This window comes from Pteropus vampyrus, unplaced genomic scaffold (genome assembly GCF_000151845.1).
Source record: "Pteropus vampyrus isolate Shadow unplaced genomic scaffold, Pvam_2.0 Scaffold347, whole genome shotgun sequence".
NCBI classification, from domain to species: domain Eukaryota; kingdom Metazoa; phylum Chordata; class Mammalia; order Chiroptera; family Pteropodidae; genus Pteropus; species Pteropus vampyrus.
Window position 1 is genome coordinate 1,586,433 of NW_011889128.1, and position 22,972 is coordinate 1,609,404.

Sequence of the window (22,972 nt, forward strand, 5' to 3'; positions counted from 1 at the left end):
AGAAGTGTCCTTCCCCCCGCAGTTATGAATCAACCTGCTGGCAGAGGTGACCTCATGGACCCCAACCCAGCCTCCTAGCCACATTTCAGCACCTTAAGGTCTAGGCCTTTGGTATCTGAGAGTGTCCACCCTTGCTTCTGAGGTGCCATTTCTGCCACCAACATCAGTGCCGAGGTCTCCCCTCTGCTTTGGGGTCTCATGCCTGTGGAACTATATCATGTCCATTACTAGCCAGAAGGCAGTGCCATAGATAGGTTTTGTGGAGTTTGCATTTACATCCCAGTCTGGCTACTTATTTGTAGCTTCCTAAGGAAGTCAGTTCACATTTCTGAGCCTGTTTCCTTATCCGAAAATGGGAATATTGTCTCTGCCTCACAGGATCCTTGTGAGAGTTAAAAACATAATGCATACAAAGTGCTTAGCACAATGCCTGGCACAGAATGCCTCTAAACAGACTTATCAAGACCAATTTGCCTCATGTTCTCCTAAAATCTAACCCCCTTTTGAGTATTTCAGTATCCTTTTGAGTATCCTGAATGTTTAATTGTATTTAAATATAAATTTTTAACTAAGTAAAGTTCAATTCGGAGAAAAAACTCTTTAGACAAACAGGCTATAAATTCTTTGTAATGTTCAAAAGTATATAAAGTAGAAAAGGACACTTATAGGATATAAAACAAGCTCATTGTTTTTGAAACACTGCAAATGTGACCAATACTTGGTAGACCTGCAACGGCAGATATACTTTAATGCCAAAAAGGTTGGGGGGATAAAAAGATGGTACACCTGGATAGATACAAAAATTCTCTAAAGGGGGTTGAATTTTAGGTAATCTGGTCATGAAACAAATTGAGAGCTATTTGCTTCCTGCCAAATAACGAGGCCAGAGGAGAGATGGCTAGAAATGTCATGCTGGAGAGACAGCTGAGGCTCAGAGGGATCTTGTCCCAGGCAGTCCTCCACAGAGGCTTTTTGATCCCTTGATATTGCCATCATTTTTCCAAATTGTTCCCCTTTCCCAAGCCCTCCAGAGAGGCCGCCACCACATCTCCAACACTTGGTGACCTACCTTCCCATCCCCCACCAGCCCAGTTGCAAATGGTGATTTTCTGTTTATTGCTCAAAAACAAAAATCCAGAAGCAAAAGTGGAGAGATTGTGGGTTGAGGAGACGGCAGGAAGGGGGTAAGGGCTTTGTCTCCGCTCTCCATTTCATCCATCTTCTTCTGACCCTCCAAGGCCCAGGGGTTAAGGCCTGGGGCCAGAGCCTTCATGGCCAAGGGAACAGCAGACCTCTCAGGGGCAGTCCTTGTGGGGTACCCTGGGCTGGAGGGGTCCAGGAGTTGAAGGGAAGCTGAGTTCTGCCAGGGTCCAAAAGCCAGTAAGGGGGTGGGGGGGGTAGGCCCTTTGTTTGGCAACTGAGAAGAAGAGGCTTTGGGCGGCAGGATGCTGGTTTATTTACTCTAGGGTCCCCAGGGCCATCAAAGCCCCCTCATGGGACCAGGAGACTATTTACACAGTAGGGAGGAAAGGAGCCAGGGACTAGGTCCTGTACTCCCCCCTGCCCAGAAGGAGGAGGGGAGGGGCGTCTTGGGTCCTGCAGCCTTAGTCTTGGGGTTCAGATGGAGACTTCATACTCCCGTGTATCCTGGAGACAGAGAGATGGAATCAGTTGCTGGAGTGGGGTGGGGATGGAGGAGGCAGCCACATGGGAGAGTCCACAAGGAAGGAGAAAGACTAGGTTTTTAAAGTGATATCACTAGTGGTTTCGGAGCCAGGAAGTGAGAATGGGGCTGAATCTGGCCAACGGATATGTTTGGTTCATTCTACAGTATCTTAAAATCAGATAAAAATCTGAATTTCTGGATTGTCTTGAACAATGTCGCTTGGGCCTATTTCTACTATAAACTGGATGGGGCAAAAATTCAATTAGCCATAGTCCTCACCACTCCCTGTTATTTACACCTGACTTGCTTTGTTCATTGATGTGGCCTCTGAAATTCTCAAGACAGATATTACAGAGACCTTGAGAGAAGGTTATGGAGTCCTGGGGAAGCTTAGAGATGTGGCGCTCCAGGGGTAGGGGAAAGACTCACCCCAGCTTCATAGAGTGGATTGCTGAAGTCTGATTCCACAGTGATGGGACTGTAGGAATGAGAGCCTGAGAAGCCAAAGAGAGATTTTCCCTGCAGCCTGGAAAGGGAGGAGATAGAGAGGCTTATCAAGAAGTGAGCTCCCAACCCCGCCTCACCCAGGCTGTACCAGGCAGGCAGGATGTCTGCCCTGGCCAGCAGCTCCCTGAGTATGGTACTTACTTGGTGTAGTATATGTAAACACCACTGCCGAGGACAATTACCAAGCCTAGGGGCAGCAGAATAGCCAAGGCGAGGTTCCCACCCTCCAGCTGCCGTGATGGGTCTGTGGTCTGGGTCACTGGGGGGAGGAGGAGAGGCCAGTGAGCTGGGGCTGGGCCCTGAACCCTGGGCCTCACCCCTCTAGGGCCAGGCCTCCTGCCCCCAGCCTCTGCCTTGCCCTCCCGATTCGGCCATGCCTGGGTCTCCACCTGTGCCCTCACTGACCTTCCAGTTTTCGGTTGTCCTGGAGCTCCTCATAGGCCACTGCAGGGAGAGGAGGGGGAGGGGACGGGGTCTGAGCCAGGGAGGGAAGGAGGCTGGGTAGAGGGCTGGGAGCCCAGTGGGGCTGGGCTGGATAGCCTGGTTCTCTCTGCTCTCTGCATAACCTAAACTTTATCCTTCCCTTGGTGAGGTCAGGGGAGGAAGAGTCAGGGCAGGGCCTTCTTTCTCCTTCTGCAGATCCCTAAAAGTTCAGGATTCCTAACTCTAGGCAGTCTAAATCAATTAGGTCTGTAGAATTTGTCAAAAATAGAGAAACAGACTTATCCAGAGGGCAAGGGACTTTCAAACCAAAGCCCCTTCTACTACATCCCTTAGGATAATTCCATGACCTTGAACTTCTCCAGGACTTCTGGATATACCCATGAGGATGAGAACCCATGGGAGGTGATTGGGGAGCTTGGCAAGGTTACCATTGGTCTCAAATATGCTACCTGAATTTCTTGGCCCTGTCACTCCACAGACACTGCTGTGCACCCCCTCCTGCCCTGTCTGCCCAGGCACCTTTGCAGAGTGGGGGTTGGCTGGTCCACTGTGAGGGGTGACCAGGCACACAGGTGATGGTGACCTCGCCAATGAGCTCAAAGCCTTCATAGCAGAAGAAGCGCAGAGACTCGCCCGCCTGGTAGTGATGCTTATACAACGTCTGATAGCCATTCTCTGGCACCCCGGGGTTCAGGCACGGCTCGTACTTCACTGCGGGGAACATGTCAGTCATGTGCCAGCTGCACTGCTAGCAGGCCACCCAGCTACCCTTCCCAGGTGTCCCCAGACTCACAGGCGCACTTGGGGACCCGGTCACTCCACTTGGGCGTGCCTGTGTCCCGGCTGTAGCAGGTGAGTACAGACGCCCCCTCCAGGCTGTACCCTGGCAGACAGCGGTACTGGACATGGGAGCCAACAGGGAAGCCAGCGTCTGAGGTGGTACGATGCCCATTGGTGATCTCACCAGGGTCAGCACAAGTCATGACTGTTGGCAGGCAGGTAAGGTCAGGGGGAGCTAGGGCTGTAAAAGATCTCCCAGAAGCTTAGGGCTGGGAGAGGCCTGAACCCATTACTTCCCACTATTTCCTCAGAATGAACAGAGCAGAAGTTAGAAAAACTTAAAATTCAATCCATTTTACATTTCAGGCTTCTTCAGGAAGACAGAGTGATTGGGGCAACCCAGGCCCCCACCAGGGCGAAATTTTAAATATTTAACCACTGTACCAGAGCATAGTAGCCACATCCCAGCAGTGTGAGAGCTGCATGGCAGATTGCTAGCAGAATAGCAGTTGCCCCGCTCATTCCCATCATTCTCAGCCCATTTGGTTCACCAATAGTGCCTGCCCAGCCCCTGCGGGCGTTTGAGTTTACGGCTTTGTTGTGGATGAGTCACAATCATAGCCATATATAGACCTGTGCAAGGCCTCTTGCTACATGTTTTACAAACACAATATCATATACCCTGATGGTCCCAAAAGGTGTCGATGTCTCTGTCATCTGCTTCGGGGCCCAGAGCTCAGGGCAGTAAATGACTGGCCCACAGTCACTCAGACAGGGAGTGGCAGAGCTAGAACCACTCAGGGTCTCAGCTGCAGAGTACTGGGCTGAGACTCAGAGGTTTGGGTCTCAACTCAGTTTCAGGCTGACTGTGCTGCTTTGGGCAGGTTCCTTCCTGAGTCTGGGGCAGCTGGGCCAGACCCTAGCCTTTCTGGGCCCTGCCTCCATCCCTTCCTGTGTCTGTCCCTGTCCTCTCTGGGCTCCAGACTGAACAGCCTATGAATCCTCTCAGAGATAGGGAGTTGTGTCAACCTGAAAGTTTTCCTGTGTTCAACCCAAATTTTGCTTCCTGAAACTTAGGCTCACTGGCCCCACCACTGCCTCCAGGGGCCAGGTGCAAGACCTACAATCTCATATCCTTGTAGCATGCTTCCCCAAATTGGGAGAAAGTGACAAGCTGCCACCTCTTTCTGCTGTTCTAAGAGATAAAAACTCCCAGCTCCTTTAAATGCTACCTCCTCTGTGAAATCTCCTGCTCGCCCCTCTTCCCACAGTCCTTCATACTTATAGCAACTACTACTTACTCGCTGTTAAAGCGCACCAGGTACTGTGTGGAAAACTTTTCATTTGCTCTTCACAACCCCCTATTCCTACTTCACCGATGAGGAAGCCAAGGCTCAGAGACATTACGTACCTTGTGGTCACCGCTCTAATATACCGAGTTGTTTAACTATCTGTCCCCTTCCCTCCATCAGGATAGGGAGAGGCCCCATTCCCTCCACATAACCCCAACCCCAATCCAGGATGGGGCTTCAGTGACTGCCTAGGCCCTAGCAAAATGACTCCCTGTAATGTCACGGTTTAGCAACCAAGGGCCTGGCGCGGACCTAGAACAGAAAGCGCAGCCCAGACTTGATGGGGCCGGGTAGAGGAGAGATGGAGCTCAGACTGGGCAGAGGTGGGGCCACGAAATGCTGAGGAAGAGCCCAGAACAGTGCAAGAGAGAGGGATGCGGCCCGGAGGAAATGAGAGTGAGGCCCAGAGAGGACAGTTTGGGGGCACAAAGGAGCAAAGGAGTGGAACCCCAAGGGGATAGGGGCGGGGCCTGAGGAAGATCTGGGCTGACCCAGAGCGAAGGGATGGAACCCCGACAGGACAAAAAGGGACGGAGGCGGGGCGCAGAGGGGAATGGGCGGGGGCTAAGCGAAGCGGCGACACCCTGAGGGCAGGGGCGGAACCACGAAAGGATTAGAGTTGGGCCCAGGCTCACTCTTTTGGCAGGCGGGCGGCGCAGCGCTCCAGGACAGGTCCCACTGGCAGGTGAGAATGTCGGAGCCGAGCAGCTCGTAGCCAGGCTCGCACTGGTAAGTAAGCACCGTGCCCCGGATCAGGTCGCCGTGGGAAGCTGTCCTCCAGCCCCACTCAGGAGGTGGCAGTTCGGGGCACGTGTCGTTCCTCGGGACCTCTGCAGGGGAGAGACAGGAGTTTGGAGGATGTCCTGCGACTCACGGTGCCCTTCCAGCCTCGGGGGTCTCGCTCCTGGGAACTCTGGCCTGCCAGACCCCTGCCCATCTCGGGACCCTATACCTCGGTACCTTTGAAATGCAAAACGAAGCCCTGGCCAAGGCCTGGGTTTGGGGGTCCCGGCGGAGCCTGGAACTGCAGCGTGAGGTCGGGCCCAGAGGAGAGGAGGCGGCGGCGCGGTTGAGGTCCCCGCAGCTGGGCCAGGACTCGGGTGCTGGGACCGTCCCCGTCAAATAGTGTCAGCATGTCTCCTTCGCGCACGTTCAAGCTGCAAGGAGTAGGACCAGACATGGGGGCTGGGCTATGATCCAGTTCTGCTCAATCCCTAGCTCAGTTTATTAGTAACACTGCCTATTCTCCAGTCCCACCGCACAGTCCCTTACCCCAAGTTCTGGCCCCGCCTCAGTTTTGACCAATTATGGGCTTCTCCTCGATGCGGGTCTCTCCACCCTGCCCAACTCTACGCCCCGCCTATGGACCTGCTTTTGGGCCACGCCCACCCCTCGTTCTGTCCAGTTACATGACCATCTCATAACAAATCAGCTCACTGGATTTTCCCCACATCCACACCCATACCCATTTTAAGTGCTGGTGATGATGCAACAGTCTGGGTCTGGGTGTTTGGAAATGGCTCCAGAGACGGCCTCAGAAACAGCCCAAGAGGGAGAGACACCAGGCTAGAGCCGCTTTTTCACAATAGCCCCCGAGGAAGGCTGCATTACCCCATTTACTTGGGCAAGGCCGCCTGGCTAATAAGTGATTTGTACCTAGCTCTCCCCAACAACCCACACCCCCATCCTGAACCTTGGGCGTGGGGGAGCCACTTCTTTCATCAGACCATATATTTATGGAAACTTGTGTAAATGTGGGAGCCAGCCGGGCTCGAAATGCAGGCTGGTGTGTTATACCACTCTTTGCTGAACCCATACCCATTGCACCCTCTGTGGCTCCCAAACGTACATCTCAACTTGGAGCAAGATGCGCTTCTCTTCCTGGACATGTAGGCCCCACACGCAGTCCTGGCCGGGGCTATAGCTCTGGGGCCAGTCCGGAGAGAGGACCACACCAGCTGGCTCTGACAGTTCCCCTCCACACATGGCTAGGGTAGAGGGGGTGTCAGATTCAGGACCCAGGTGGATAAGCAGTCTCCATTTCAGCACAGTCTTCACCACTCCCAACCGTCTACACCAGACAGCCTCACAGGTTTCCTATTATCTATTACCCACCAGTGTCTTGCTGTGCAAGTCCTGCCGTGCCCAATCCTCAACACTGCCCGTAATTAACCCCTCTCATACTCCACCCAACCCATGACTTAGCCCAACTCTACTTCTAGCTCTTGGAGACATTTGGGTTGTGACCTCTGGATTCTGTAATAAGAATTTGTTTAGCTAAGAAAACTGAGTCTCTGAAAGGGACAGGGATTTACCCAAGGCCTGGATTTATTAGGTTTAGATATGTGGATCTCCTTCTTGAATGGCCTTCCTAGGATCCCCAGCTCAGGGGGTAGTCCGGAGACTGGAAGACTTGCTGGGGATATGGAAGGCTCACCCTTGCAGGCTGGCTCGGTGTCATTCCAGTGGGGTTCTGTGGGATCCACACATTCAATGGCATTGGGAGGGCCAGGGGGCTCCAAGGCATATCCTGGCAGGCACGAGAAGGTAGCCAGCGCCCCTGGGCGGTACTCAGGGTCCGTGGTGGTAACATTGCCATGTGCCAGGAAGGGGGCGAAGCAGCGATCTTCTTCAAAGGCTAGAAAGGAGTCAGTCACAGAAATTAAGCATTAGGACAGGCCTCAAGGGGTCTCAAACTGGGGGACTTGGGCTGAATTCAAATGTTTGGCTACTCAGTGGACTGTTTAAAATTGAATGCCCTTGGATTAGCCTTTGTTTTCCAATTCTTTCAAAACCCTAACACTCTTCATTCATACATCTCTGTTACCTCCCCAGCTTCTGGAAGGAAACCTCTAGGCTACCCACCTTTCTACAGATGAGAAAATTGAGGTCCACAGACAAAAAGCCACTTGCCCAATGTCACACAGTAGGGCAGTGGCAGAACCAGCCTGCTTGATTCCCAGGTGGAAACTCATGGCACTGGAAACTGCAAAAGACTAGGAAGGAAAGGCTGCCTTTGGAGAACTGGTCCATGTACGTGTGTTCTCTCCTCAAAAACGGCAGTTGAAAAAAAAAAAAACAGTTGGATTCTGATAATCCCTGATTATCCATACTGAGGCTAGAATCCAAAAGTGCTGCAAAAGCTACTGAGTTTTTACTTTGGACTAAGTCAGCAAAAATGAACATTTGTAAAACATTTTTGTTTTTGCCCACCTGATCATACCTTAGCTGTAAAACTATCTGTAAGATAAGACTTAGGTGTCTATGGTACAGTAGAGGAATCTGAAGCTCACGAAGCCGCAGGCCTCAAACATCAGAATTCTCTTCGCACTCTCAGAATCTAATATGCAATTTATTTTTTAGATTCACTGTCTATTTTATTGTTACTTAAGCTGATAAGGTGTCATGTTCAAATTCTATCAGGGCCCAGTGCCAATTCCGTTTCTCTCTTGATTTATATTAGGAATTAACCCCTCCCATCTGTGAGCATTTCACTTTCTTTGTCTCTCTCCTGCTACTGTTTGCACAAATCCTCTGCTCCAGCCACACTGAAATTGTTTCCCAAATATACCAGGCCTTTCTCCACCTCTTCACCATTGCTCACACTGTTCCTTTCACCTGAAATGCGAATTCCCAATCTCCCTCTTCTAAAACTCTCTCCATCCTGTAAGGCCCAGCTCAAATCTTGCTCTCCCATGATCACTGACCACCTTGTTTCTACCTGTCCTGCATCCAATCCCCCTTCTTCTGGTAGGTAAAAGCATCCCTATTTTAATTTTGGCACACACACCTCTGCCCCCCACTTTACTCCATGAGGGTCAGGTGGGGCCAACTTCCCTTAGCTATAGTGATTGGCTCAGGAAAAGACACATGACCTAAGCTAGGGCAATGAGAGCATTTCCTGGCATTTTTGCTGAAGCTCTTAGGAAAGCGGTATGCTTTCTGTCTTTCTGATGGAGTCACTAAATTGATGGCATGTCAGTCTGGAACTGCTAAGTCCAGCACAGAGAGTGCCTGTGAATTAAGCCAACACAGAGGAAAGAACTGAGAGATTAAGGTAACTGGTCTCTTGGCTTTGTACCTGGATCCAGACATATATGAAGCTTAAATAGAAAAGGCCACCTCAGTGAATTAGAAGGGTTCCTTATGAAGGGGTCCCTGTAGATTTGGGGTGGAGGCAAGTCAGATTTCAGGGATCCAAATATGGAGATGAGCAGGGATAGAGTATGTGCTTTTGACCATGTCTGGGCATCAGGAAGAGGGGAAGGTGCAGGAGTTGGGGTCCAGGGGGAGGGGGTAGGCAGTTACCTTCAAATCGGAGGCTTAGCAGTAGCGGGTTGGCAGGTGTCTCTGAAAGCAGTTCCACATAGAGGGACTGGGCATCACTGATGAGACCCCGCTCTGGGACATCATCCATGTCAGAGTCATAGATCACTGGGGACAGGGGACTGCCCCCTGAGCGCACCATCAGCCTGGGATGGACAGAAGGGTGGCCATGAGCTCAGTTTCCCCCTCAGAAGCTGCCTCACCTTTTGCCTGCTCTTCTGACTTATTTTCATAGGTATTATTTTCAAACATTAACTATATGTCATGCAGTTTTCTAGCCTTTACACATTTTATCTTGTTTAATTCTCACAAGAACCCTTGAGTCAGATACTATTATTATCTCTCATTTTATAGAAGAAGAAATTGAGGCACAGAAAGATTAAGTAACCTGCCTAAAATCACATAGCAGCTACTGGTAGAGCTGAGATACCAGTTTGTTAGGTAAAGAATGATAATAATGAAGATGGCCCTTGCAAACACATTTATATTGCTTACTGTGTGCTAGGCACCATTCTAAGCACTTTACATATCCTAATGCATTTATCCTCACAGAAACCTTGAAAAGGAGGTACTATTATCTCCATTCTGCAGATGAGGAAACTGAAGTGCAGAGAAGTTAAGTGATTTGTTCAAGTTTACACAGCTATACTCCCTTAAAAAGGAGAAGGACTAACCTGTGTTTGACACAGATCCCAACTGGGATCCACCCCAGGTCTGTCTGATTCCTCACCGCAGCCTCCCAATTTCCCTGAGGAGGGGACCTCTGACCCAAGGCTCGGACTCTCACCGGTCATTGTCCTCATCCAGCGAGACCCTTTCGAAGTGCAGGTGCAGCCGGCGTCCTTCAGCTGCTTCAATGACCCAGCGGCACGTGAGGTTGGGCCCTGCAGCTCCCCCAGGCTCAGGGGACACAATGCGGCCCAGAGTAGCATTGTGGATGGTGCCACCACAGGATGCTGTGCGCAGAGGAAGAGCAGGTTAGGGTAATTTGTCCTCCCATTTTCAGAGCTGTTGTATTTATATCTTTGACTGAGACCTGGTCTCAGGATGGCCTCTGCCCTACAGGCTCACCTAAGAGGACAGGACCTTTTATAGGCCACCACACAGGTAGGAACTCTGCCCTGGAATAGAAAAACCCCAGGGTGCACTTTCTGCCAAAATAAAGACTCCCCAGATGTGGACATGCTGGGATGGGGCTTTATGGGGGATCTCCCAAATTGAAGCCCTCAGATGGAAAATCTTCAAGTTGGGATCCCCAGGATGAAGACTCTCCAGGATAGAGACCCTCCAGATATGGACCCCAAGAATGGTTTCCTCTAAGACGAGGAGTCTCCAAAAGAAGAAACTTCCAGAATGGTGACTCCCCAAGTGGAAACCTAGGTGGGACGTCTCCAGATGGAGACACCCCCAATGATGGAGACTCCAAGGATAGAGACCCTTGGTGTAAGGAGCTCCAGATGGAGACCCCAGGATAGCAACTCTTCAGGGTAGAAACCCTTTCCACATGGGTGTTCCGCAAAGGTGGACACCCTCAAAATGGGATATCCCAGGACAGAAGCTCCCACCTATTATGGCAGGGTACTCACCGATGCAGCTGGGGGGTTCACCGCTCCAGGCTGGCCGGGTGCCATTGAGGCAGACGACGGTCTCTTCACCCTGCAGCTGATAGCCTGAATCACAGTGGAAGGTAGCAGTGCCCCCAGGGTGCAAGTCCGTCACACTCACATCCCCATGGGCTGGCCGGGGTGGGAAGCCACAGCTCAGGAGGTAGGCTGGAGCAGGAAAAGCGGGGAGAAGGAAGACTCGTTTTCCCATGCCACCCTCTCTCACCAGTCCCCCCAGCACTTTCTCTCCTCTTTCCAGGACCCTCTAGGGGTGCAAACTGGCTCTATACTGGAGTCCTTACATGGGCCTATTGTCTCATGAAGAAGTAATTTCAGCATCTCTTATCTCCCTTAATCTTTGTAATCTACCCACTTGGGTCCTCATTTTATAGATACCTGAGACTAAAAGAACTTCTGGACCCTAGCACTCATTTGCTGTATGACCTCCGGCAAATCAATTGACCACTTTGAACCCCATCCAGCTCTAATAATAACAAATAGTATTTGCAGAGGTTGTTCGGCTTCCAAAGTGAGTACACACAGTGCTTTTGAGGTAGTCAGAGAAAGACTGTGACCTATTTTTCATACGCAAAAAATGAGGCTCCGAGTTATTAAGTGCCTCAGAGCATTTTCTCCCCCTACACACACAGTGGACTATCCTTCACTGAGATGCGCTGTGGCACTACACCCTCGGTTTTCATCTGGAGGAACCAAATGAAACTCCTTTAGGAATTTCGACTATTTTGGCATTAAAGACCTAGTATTCAGTGCTCCCCAAATGAAAGTCAAGAGCTCAGTAAAGCTTTGCTTTCCTTTAGAAACTGTTTTGTCTTCTTTCATGCTGTGAGAACTGTGTAATCTCTGTTTCTGCACTGGCTACTAGGAAGCTCAGAACCAGACTGAGGCTTATCTCTAGTAATAGAGGCTTGCGCATTCACATTCTATTTTTTCAACTTTAATAAGCATTACTTGGTACCCGTTTTTTTTTATTACTTATTCTATTTAATTTTATTGTTCGAATTCTTTTTTGAAAACACCTGAATTTCTTGTGGAATCCTATGGGATAAAACAAATAAATAAAAAGTGACTTGGTAGTAAATGATGGACTCTGAACTTGATCCTGACAGAGCTCTGTATGTCTATTTCAGACTGGGCAGGATTCGTCAAGAAGGGCTTCCTGCAGGAAGTACACCAAAGCTGGGTGTTGTAGGAGGGGCAGGCTACAGTTAGCAGAGGGCTTGGGAGATACCTGCTTGCCTGGGCTTTTGCTTTTTCTGACTCTCTAACTTTAAGTGAGTCTGTAAGAGACTGGTCTCTGTCTATATTCAAAATTCAACAAGCAATTCCTTGGCAGGATCCTGGGGACACAGAGATGAAAAGACCCAGGCTCTTTGGGTCCACAGTCTACTGAGATAGATGGACATAAAAACAACCTTCTAGAACATAGTGATATGAATAAATGTTAGCCTCTGTGATGGCTCTCCATGACCAATAGAATCAAGTGTGAATGTTTTAGATTGACATTCAAGCTGGGTCCTGCCCAGCACATCCAGCTCCAGTTCTCGGCACCTATGACCCATATATCCTACGTAATATAGTTTTGTGACTCTTTATGATCTCACGTCCATGTTTTTTCACATTACTGTTACCTGCAAGGCCCTCTCCTGCTCTTTCTCTTATTTCAAGGAGTAAATAAAGTGCCATCTCTTCCAGGAAGTCTTCCTAACCGTTCCCCTCTCTAACAGAGTTAGCTGCTCTCTTGCCTATACACAATCCTGCACACATAATTTTATCATCATATTAACCACTGTCTATTGCCATATGAGACTGAACTAGGCCTTATTTATTTTGTCTCCTAAAAGCCTGGCTTAACTGATCAAACAATGCAGCCAAGAGGCAGTGTGGAACAGTGCAAAGAGCACTGGGTTTGGAAACAGGCAGATCTGAGTTACAGCTCTAACTCTGTGACTTATTAGCTGTATGACCTTGAGCAGGTGACTTCACCTCTAGGGCCTCTCCCCTGTAAATGGCAATAATAATCCCTATCATCGAGGATTGGCCTTAAAGTTAAACAAACAAACACACAAAGCACCTAGCATACAGAGAGTGCTCGGAAAATATTAATCACCGCCCCCAGCCTCAATTAATAAATGAATGGGATTCAGGGACTCCGGGATCTGACTTCTGACTACAATGAAGTTAGCTCAGCAATCCACATAATCTTTGAGTCTTTTTCTTCCTCTCAGAGATGGATTTGACAGTGGACACCCAGAGTTGCTATGAGAAGCAAATGAAACAATAGTTGCTGGACTTGGAGTGAGGTGTGGTGGAACCTTTGGCCTTTCAGAGAAGCTAATGAGGCCACTCTGGACTAGAGGCCCCAGTAGGGTAGATTGGGAAGGGCTAAAACAGTGCTTCAGTCCCAAAGGTGCCTGGAGAAGCCACAAAGCAGGAAAGACTGAGGCAGGTAATAAAGGCCAATTTATGCAATAGCCCCACTTCCCCAATGTTCTACTTAGCCTGGAGAGTCCTATTTTCAATGCCCTAGGGAAATGGCTGTTTAAAGAAGGAAGAAGGAGCCATTCTGTAATATCTGAAGTCCAGCCCTCTGCCCTGAGCCCTCAAGGCATGCCCTTGCTCCCCAACAACCAAGTCCTGGTCTTTCTACAAATAGTCCTAGTACTAGGTACCTCCACCTTGTATATATGAATCCCTGGGGTGGTTCCTGAGCAGAAGCTTCAGGAAAGGCTGGAGAGGGTATAAGGAAGGGATTTAAGTTGTATGTGTCCTGGGTAAGGGATCTGGGGTCAGCACAGTTATAAGGAAGCAGGCGGGGCCATTAGGTGATGTGAAGAGGACATTGGCTCAACACAGTTCCCTCTTTGTTTCTGAGGAGCATAGGGAGGCACTTTGGAGAGGCAGCAGTGTCTGGAACGGGACACAGTGTTGGGCCCCTTGCCTTATGCACACATGTGTGCTAGAACATATATGTGCACTGTGGGAAGGTTCCCTGTATGCACAGGAGAGTGAATATACACATGTGTGTAGGTTGTTTGTGGGTGGATGCTCCTGAATGCAGCCATACACAGATACACCACCCTTTCCTGCCCTGAGAAGTCAACAGGATCTTTCTAGGTCACAAATCTGAGGCTATCACTACCCTGCTTAAAAAGTTTCAAAATGTCCTTCCACCTTTCTTGCAGGAAAAGGGAATCTGAACGCTTCATGGAAGCTGAAAAGGCCTTTCATGATCCAAATCCAACCTACCTTCTGATGTGGTCTCTTAGCCTACTTCTCCCACCTTCCTTTCTGGGCTTTTACTGTAATAGCAATGACTGATATTTTTGAGCTCTCACTATGTACCAGATGCTATTTTAAGCACTTGACATGTATTAAGTCATTTGATCATCCTAATAATACTATGAGGTAAGTATTACAATTCTCATTTTTCAGATGAGGCAGTGAGGAACAGACAGGTTAAGTAACTTGTCCCAGGATACATAGCTAGGACAATTCTACCTTCCATGCTGAGTTACTTCAGCTCCTTAAGGGGGTCACATTTTTTCTCCTCTCTTGGTCTTGGAATGTGCTTTTTCATCCATCTAGACATCTCTCTTCCTCTTTCTCTCCCTCCCACCTTTCCCCTAGCTAACTCATCTTCTAGATCTCAGCTTAGTCATCACCTCCTCCAAGAAGTTGTCCCTATATTCCTTAGGAGAAATTTAGGTCCCTTTGACGTTTGCTCCTTCTGCCTGTATTTCCTCCATCATAGGGATATGGGTCCTTATCTCATTGAATTATAATCACCATAATTGCTTGTCCAACCCCCTACCTAGATTCTGAGTTCCTTGAAGTCAGATTTACATGTGGCTTGTTCATTCCTTTCCCCAAGGCTAACACAGGGCCAGTATGAAATGAGCATTTGATAAACATTTGTTGAGTGAATGAATGAATTGCCACTTGGATATGTGCACAGGTCTGAGATAAGTGTGTACAGAACCTCCCCCGAGGTTCTTCCCCCAGGGCACTAATGAGGAGGAAAAGCCTCTGCCATTGCCCTGTGCTTGGAAGGTTCCTGGAAATGTCCCCTGCCCTTCCACCAGCACACCGGACTCCTCACCCTGATAGTGGATCCTGAAGCCACTGCCCCTTGGGACTCGTGGGCTCTGGAAGTGCAGAAGCAGCCGATTGGTTGGACTCCGAAGGACCTGTCCTTCTCCCAGCATGGAAGAGTTGGCCAGTAGTTGTGGGGCCAGGCCTGGGGATCCCCCACCAGCCAGCACCAGGAGTTCTTCCTCCCGAGACAGGTTCAGTGTCTGCACCTAAAGAAATCAGACCCAGACCCACCAGGGCAAGTCAACTAGGGTGGGTGACCCCCTAAGTCCCCCACCCCTTGCCTTCCTTTCCCCTGTATGTGGCAGTCCAAACACCATGGTGACATTGGCCAAGTTATAGAACTCCAGTCTTTGTGATCATCAGAAAACAGTCCCATTCGAGTTAGGAAACAGGTTCTCTGGCTCCCAGGTCAAACCTATGCACACCCCAGGACCCAGAGAAAAGGGCTTGAAGTCCACTCACCTGGATTTCAATGCCATAGCCAGGGTAGACATGGATGCTATATGTGCAGTCCAGGAGTCCCAAGGTACGGCTAGCGCTGCTCCCTAAATCTGGAGACTCCACATGCCCTTCACCCTCGGAGATGTTGTTATTACATAGAACTAAAGAGATAGAAGTAGCTGGGCTTGAGTGAATCCCTGTGCTCTTGCCCTCCCAGCCAAGCATCCCTGGCGGTGGGTGGGGGGGGGTTTCCTTATCTATCTTCTCCTCAGCACCCCTCACCATCTGTATCCAATCTCCCTCTCCCATGCGTGCCCAGAACTGTAACATGGATAAAACACATAGAAAGGTACATAGTAAGGGTATATAAATGCTAGCCTTTACTATTAGCAGAAGCCCCTCTTGCATCTGTACCCAGACCCCATCTTTCACACCTTCCCTGAAGCCTCTCCCCCACCCATAACCTCCTCCTCTCCCACATCCGTGCTCTTGGACACAACACTATCCCCTTTCAATCGCCTTACCTGGGTTGGTCACCGTGGTGGTGACAGTTGTCGTGGTGATGATGGTGGTCGTGGTCTCCTCTTCTCCCTCAGGCCCTAGGGGCAGGCCTGGGGAGGCAGGGCCGGGAAGGGGCGGGGCCGTAGTTCCTGGGGGCGGGGTCAGCAGCTCTGGCGCGGTGGGGCCTGCCCCGCTACCCGCCTTAGGGGTTACCGCTGTTGTCAAAGGACCTGTCCCTGGCTCAGTGGCCCGTGGCAGGGAGGGCGCTGCAAGAGTCTGGCCGGCTGGAGGGGTGGCTAGTGTGGGGTCTGGATCAGATCCTGGGACAGTGCAAGGGAAGTCAGGGCACAGAAGGAGCAAATTGGTGGGCCTTGGGTAGGGAGCAGGACTGAGGGAAACTGGGGGTTCCCCACTGAACCCAAAGGCCTCCCCCACAAGATGCAGGCCCCCCACCTTAACCTTCCCCACCCAAACTCCCGATCTCCTCCCAAGGCTTCCACAACCTGACACCTTCCCCCTACTTCTCTTCCCCTCTCCACCGCTGGGCCAGGCCCTTTCCACTCTGACAATCTCCTTGAGCCTCTCTCTCTGCCTCTCCATTCAGTTATGGCTCCTCTCCTGGTTTCCTTTCCTTCTCCTCCGTCTTGCTCTCTTTTGCTCTCTCTGGAACTCTTTATTTCTCTGATTAGTATTCTTATCACTCTCTGATTTTATGATTCTAGATCTACTAGTCTCTGTATTTCTCTCTCTTTCTCTCTCTTTTTGTTTCTCTCTCCCACTATTTTTCTGATTCTGGTTCTCTGAGTTTCCAACGGTCTTTCTCTTTGATTGTGTTTTTCTGTTTGACTCTGTCTCTTGGTAATCCTGTCTCTATTTTTCTGTCTATGCTCAGTTTTGACTCTAATCATCTCTCTCTGTCTCCCTCTGAATTTCACTGGCTCTGCATCTTCCTGAGTTAATGTCTCTCCATATGCCTCTGTGTCACTCCTGCCACTCTGGGAGCCTCACCCGGCAGGTAGCCCATCTCTGGGCCCCTCCTCAGCAGGGCCCCATGGAGCAGCTCAGCCAAGGCCTCCGAGGTTACCCTGGGGGTCTCACTTCCAGGTTCTGGCAGTGCCTCCTCCTCCTTCAGGGGTAGACCTAAGAGATGAAGTCGTATGAGCCCTCCCACTGCCCCATACTCCCAGCTTCTCCAGAAAGATCTTTGCCAGAGCCCTTTCTCCCTCCTCAGTCAGCTGGGCCTGCAGAAGCTCAGAGAGTCCCAGAGAGCCAAAGCCAGAGAGCCAAAATCAGAAAAGGGACTCCCGGCTGCCCCTCATGATCCCCCACCTTTCTCTCTCCCTTTTCCCCCAGGCTGTGTGGGCCTTCAGTGAGCCCTTTGGCTCTAATGAACCTTGGACAGCACCAGCAGGGTGGAAAAGGGGGCAATGGTGCTGCCTTCATTTTTAGCCTCGGTGATGCTTTCCCCACAACTCTGCGGAGGGTCTGACAGCAATCCTAGCTCTTGCTTCCGCAGTGCTCAGCTTTCTCTCTGGATTTGTCTCTGCAGTGTGGTGTCCTCTCTCTCTCTCTCTCTCTCTCTCTCTCTCTCTCTCTCTCTCTCTGCAGTCTCTCTCTGGAGTCTGGCTGGGGGTCAGAGTGGAGGACTGAATATCTGGTCTCTGAGCAGTGTCTCTGTTCATCTGTCTTTGTCCATACCTCTAAGAACATTTGTGTGTACAGTGCCTGGCGTCTCTCCCAGCACTCCATCTCTTACCCAGGTACTCTGCATGTTTCTGCCGCCTCCACAGACATCCCCCCAACTTCCCCAGCCCTCCTTCCTGGATTTAACCCCCAAGACCCTGCTAAAAACTCCCCTCACTAATTTCCCCGCTTCCACTATATTGGTCAGGGGCTCCAGGTACAAGCTAGAAAGCCCTGGCTTGCCTCTTCTCCATCAGCCATGCCCCTCTGCTCCCGAAGGAGTTCGGAAGGCACAGGATATTCAGAGAAAAGAGGGTAAATGACCCCGCTGGGGGCCTTTGCAGGGCCCACCCCCACGCTCCCATGTCCTTACCCTGAATCCAGGGGCAGCTCAGCAGAATTAGGAACAGCAGCTGGGGAGGCGGCGGGTGCTGGGCCTTGGGAGTCCCCATGGCGACTCACACCGATTTCTCTTCTCTGTGTCTCTCTTAAATAATCTAGCTGTCACCTTTCCTCGGTCTCCTTCTATCTTTACCTTTATTTATTTATTTTTTCCTGCTAGCAGTTAGCAAGAAAGACAATTTCTCCACCCCTTGGGATGGAGGAGCAGAACTGGGCTGGGGTTCGCCTGGAGCCCACCCCTCTTTGCCCAGTCTCCTCTGTTCTCTGCTCCGGGGTCTGTGGGAGAGGGGGCGCGGCTCTGGCTACAGGGGGTGGAGCCAAGAGGGCCGAAGGGGCCGGGTCGCCTGGGTTACCCTCTTGCTCCGGCGCCTGGGTCCACCAGGCTGGCTGGAACCCAAGCTGGAATCCAGCTAGGGAAAGGCAAGACAGCTTCCTTGGGTGGGGTCGAGGATCGGGAAGATCCCTACTGGGCCCTAGCGGGGCTTGGAGGGGAGGGGAAGGAGTTGCGGAACCTAGAGAGCCGAAGCTCGGGCACTGGAGCTGCGAGAGGGAGAAGCTGAGAAAGGTGTCGAGCCCACGTCAGATCCTGGGGACGGGCGAAGGGAGGGGCCTGCGAATTATTTGGGGGCCGGGGGAGGTGGGGTGGCGGGCAGGAGGAGGAGGAAGTACAGATGGAGGAAGGAGGAACAATGTGAGCCAGGACCGTAATCCTCACTCCCGCGGCCCCTAGGGGAGGCAAAGGAAACTCTGGTCCCAGCTATAATTACGCGCACCTCTCCTCGCCATTCCAGCAACATCTGGAATCTGAATCTCCTCTTCCCAAGATGCGGAGAGGAAGCGCAATTGGGTTCTCACCTGCTCGGCCCCCCAAAATGCCCCTGCCCACATCCATACGTCCCATGGGACTTCCCCTTCCTTTTTACAAAAGCTCGTGTGTAATGAGCTTTCACCTCCTCTAGGATAATGGCAAGTTTCTACGTTTATGAGAAGCCAAGGTGGTGACGGGTTGGGATATATAGAGAGGAGACCACTCTTCTGACATACAGCATGAGCCCGTCCAGTTGCCAGGGGATTTCAACTTTGGCGTATTTTTGTTTTTTGTTTTTTTTTGTTGTCGTTGTTGTCGTTGTTGTTTTTTAATCCTGGCCTCTTTCACAACGCCTCTGAGGCACCCTTTTCAGCACCACCAGCGCGCGGACAGCTCCTCACGGCCCAGCCCGAGTGGGCTCCGCCCCCTGCGCCGGGGGCTATTGGCTAAAGCTGCTTTCACCATCAATCAGGCTCCCGCCTGGGGCCGGCTCCTGTGAAAACGAAGGGGAAGGAGGAGTCACAGGCCGGTCCGTGGATCTGCAGACCCACGGACAGGCCGCGGCGTCCCTGTCCGCAGTCCGCGCGTCCGCCCCGCCCCTTGGTTCGCCCCGCCCCAGGTCCTGCCCCTTCTTTTCGCATTGCAGGGAGACAGGCTGGAGGTTGGCACCTTGCCCCTTGCGCTTCACGTGGCGCCCCTTGGGGTCCCGGGAGAAGGAAATCCAGAGACCACCCCCACCTCAACCCACCCTGAGTTGCCGCTGCCACTGGGCGGGGGCGGGGGTAGCTAAGCTGAGAGGACTGCTATGGGGAGGGGTGACGTCAGGGTGTGTGGGAGCCAAGGAAGTAGCGAGTAGGGGGAGAGAGAGCGAGAAAGAGCGAGAAAGAGCGAGAAAGAGCGAGAGAGGGGGGTGGGGAGAGAAAGGGAGATTGAACCCGCTGGTTGAGTCGAATGAGAAGCGAGGGCAGGGAGGAGAGAGAGAGGAAGAAAGGAGAAAGAGAAGCTGCTGCGGAGGACGACTGATTGCGGGTTCTTGGGGCTGCGGGTCCAAGTGGGGTAGGATCTGTTGTCCGGAGAAGCTAGAAGGAAAGCGGGGGAGAGGAGAGAAGAAAGAAAGGGGGAAACAAGGGTGGAGAAAGAAGAGGCAGAGGGTGAGAGAGGAAACTGCCGGAAGGAGAAAGAAGAAAGAAGGGGAGAGGTGAAAGAGGAAGAGGAGAGAGTTGGAAGGAGAAAGAAGAGATAGGAGAGAGGAGAGAGAGGTAGAAGGAAAGAAAGAGAAATGAGGGTTAAAGGTTTATGAAGGAAGAGAGAAAGAGGGAGATACAAGGCGGAAAGAAGTCCTCAGAAGGAGAGAGAACCAGGAGCGAGCATGTGGAAGGGAAACAGCCCAGGGGGTAACCAGGGAGCAGCCATGGAGGAAACTAGTGGAGAACTGATGGGACAGAGGAACTGGGGTCTGGAAGATGCCTCAGGCCTCTTGGCAATGGCCTCCCTGCCCATCATGCCAGCATGGCCATTGCCCCTGGTCTCCTCAGCCTTAACTCTGCTCCTCGGAGCCTTCACTTCCCTTTTCCTCTGGTACTGCTATCGCTTGGGCTCCCAAGATATGCAAGCTCTGGCTGGGAGTCAGGCTGGGAGTGTCAGTGGTGGGCCTGGGGTTTGTTACGAGGCTGGCAGGCCAAGCCCAGGGAGTTCTGGGGAACCTGGGAAGAGACCCAGAACAGAAGGCCTAGTGAGCCGTCGCCTCCGGGCCTATGCCAGACGCTACTCCTGGGCAGGGATGGGCAGGGTGAGGCGGGCAGCTCAGGGTGGCCCAGGCTCTGGGGGAGGGCCAGGGGTCCTGGGCATTCAGCGCCCAGGCCTGCTTTTCCTGCCAGACCTGCCCTCAGCCCCTTTTGTGCCACGGGATGCCCAGCGACACGACGTGGAGCTCTTGGAGAGCAGCTTCCCTGCTATTCTGCGGGACTTTGGGGCTGTGAGCTGGGACTTCTCAGGGACTACCCCTCTGCCTCAGGGCTGGTCCCCACCACTGGCCCCTGGGTGCTACCAGCTCCTGCTGTACCAAGCTGGCCGGTGCCAACCCAACAACTGCCGCCGGTGCCCTGGGGCATATCGGGCACTGAGGGGGCTTAGGAGCTTCATGAGTGCCAACACCTTCGGCAATGCTGGCTTTTCTGTCCTCCTGCCTGGGGCCCGGCTTGAGGGCTGCTGTGGGCCCACCAATGCTCGGGTCAGATGCCATCTGGGTAAGTAGATGACAACCTCCTTGCCTCTCTTCTTCTCTGCCATCAGAGCATTCTAAACTGTGGTTCTGATCATGCCTCTCTTCAGAAATCTTTCACAACCTGTTGCCCACAGCAGAACTTCCTGAGCTCCTATTATCTGCAAACCGTCTTCATAAGCTTCATAAGCTTTGCCATAGTCATTTACCACCTGTACTGTTTTTTCATATGGACACCTCCACATTTTGTTTCACTTATTTAAAAGGAATCTTTATAGAATGATAATCAATATTACTTGCCCTAAATAGAAAGTACTCATAAAAACAAATTTAAACTTAAAAAAAAAAAAGCTTAAAAAATTCTAGCTAAGTAGTCTCTCTAAGACTGAAGCCTACGCTTTTGTTTAGAAGGGAGCAATGTTAGAGGGAGTATTAATGTCATGATGGCACCAAACTGAGATTTTCTTTTTGATGTTTTAAAGATTGCAAGAAAATGGAAAAGAAATTTTTCCGTTATTTAATGCCATGACCTTGTTTTGCCTAAATTCATCTCCTATGCTATCAGATGTATGTGTCCTCCACTTTAAAGCACACTGGCCTCAGGATCAAGTCCAGATCCTTTCTCTCCTCATCTCCCATCTCTTCCCTTCCACCCTTCCCTTCCACGGTGCTCTAAATCATGAAGGACTTCTGGCTAATCCTGGCAGACACCACATTCACACTATACTCTTAACCAAAAAATGTCTTTCGCTTTTATCATATTATCACCTCCTGGAAAACTACTTAGCCTTCAGGACTCATAGTTTGAAGTGGGATGTTTTCTTATTCTCCTGTTATTTGAAGTGGCTGCTCAGTTTTCTCACAGTAGTTGACTGTGTGGTCCTTGGGCCAGGAGTCATTAGTTCTATACCTCGTAGGGAGGGAGAGCCCAGCACATAATAAGTTCGAGTTAAATTGGACAAAGCCCAGGAAGAGATGCCACTTCCTCTAGGGAGCTTTCCCTTTTCTCTGAAACAGAACAGATTGCACTGCATTTCCCCTATCTCCTATCACTTCTTTCATTCAGTACTGTATTATTATATTCAGGTCACCTTCCAGAGAGCAAGGAGGGACCACCATTGAACCTGGTGTTTAAGATGCTCGGTTTACCCTTTGACGGAGGCATTAGTGTTGGATGCCTGGGTTTCTTTCCACAGGCCTGAAGATCCCCCCTGGCTGTGAGCTGGTGGTTGGGGGTGAGCCCCAGTGCTGGGCTGAGGGACACTGTCTACTGGTGGATGACTCCTTCCTGCATACAGAGGCTCATAATGGTAATGAGGTTCCCATTCTTCTAGGATGGATGAGGGACTAAGAGTGAGGGGAACAGAATCAGGCCCAATTACCCCACCATTTTCCGGCTGCATGACTTTGAACAACTCATATAATTTTTCCTATCACCTGTGAAATGGGGCGACTGCCTTCTTGATCAGATGACTGAAGGATTAAATTAATGTAGGTACATAGCGACGTGGTTAACAGCAAAAGACCCTGGGCCAAGACCACTTGGGTTCCTCTCCTACATCTGGCATTTACTATGTGACCTTGGGCAACTTATTTAACCTCCTTGTGCCTCAGTTACTTTGTATAAAATAGGAATAATTATGGTGCTACCTCTCATAGTTTGTTTTGATGATTAAGAGTTAATGTATATAAGTGGTTAGAACAGTGCCTGGCACGTATATACAAAATGTTTACTCTTATGAGTATTTGGTAAGTACTCTGGCATATAAGTACTTAATGTCAGCTACTCTCCTGTCTCCATCTCATGTACCCTAGGCTCCCCTGAAGATGGGCCTCGAGTAGTCTTCATCGTGGACCTTTGGCATCCCAATGTGGCTGGAGCCGAGCGCCAAGCCCTTGACTTTGTCTTCACACCAGAATCTTAAAAGAAGATGTTCCCTTCAAGACATCTGGGCTGGAAAGATGCTACACTCAAGGATGGCTTGAGTGGTAGCTAGGACCTCTTCTCCATTGCAGAGTGGGGCAAGGCTGAGGGTGGGAACTGGCTAATGAATATTGAAATACAGATCTTAAATCTTCTCCTAATTCCTGACTACTTTCATCCAGGCTACCAGCCCCAGA

The 22,972-nt window shown here is 50.9% G+C and overlaps 2 protein-coding genes across 10 annotated transcripts; one reads left to right on the forward strand and one right to left on the reverse strand.

The window, feature by feature from the left end:
- Positions 1-6: 6 nt before the first annotated feature.
- On the reverse strand, positions 7-18,454 carry SEZ6L2 (seizure related 6 homolog like 2). 9 transcript variants are annotated; one of them, XM_011378704.2, is made up of 18 exons: positions 17,794-18,454; positions 16,746-16,877; positions 15,761-15,847; positions 15,258-15,397; positions 14,800-15,001; positions 10,662-10,847; positions 9,863-10,031; positions 9,058-9,221; positions 7,187-7,387; positions 6,599-6,737; positions 5,710-5,906; positions 5,385-5,579; positions 3,411-3,602; positions 3,137-3,328; positions 2,579-2,617; positions 2,315-2,432; positions 2,096-2,192; positions 1,096-1,647 (listed from the first exon to the last, which is right to left on the reverse strand). In XM_011378704.2, exons 1-18 carry the CDS (start codon positions 17,870-17,872, stop codon positions 1,618-1,620), a joined length of 2,559 nt encoding a protein of 852 aa, XP_011377006.1. In that variant the 5' UTR covers positions 17,873-18,454; the 3' UTR covers positions 1,096-1,617. The 9 variants fall into 9 exon arrangements, with proteins under 9 accessions (XP_011376999.1, XP_011377005.1, XP_011377000.1 ...); XM_011378699.2 differs by having other exon boundaries at positions 15,761-16,057; XM_011378697.2 differs by having other exon boundaries at positions 7-1,647; positions 15,761-16,877.
- Positions 18,455-19,874: 1,420 nt separating this feature from the next.
- On the forward strand, positions 19,875-22,936 carry ASPHD1 (aspartate beta-hydroxylase domain containing 1). The gene is made up of 3 exons (XM_011378707.2): positions 19,875-20,876; positions 22,048-22,161; positions 22,667-22,936. The coding sequence occupies exons 1-3, from the start codon at positions 20,000-20,002 to the stop codon at positions 22,774-22,776; spliced, it is 1,101 nt and encodes a 366-aa protein (XP_011377009.1). The 5' UTR covers positions 19,875-19,999; the 3' UTR covers positions 22,777-22,936.
- Positions 22,937-22,972: the final 36 nt, after the last annotated feature.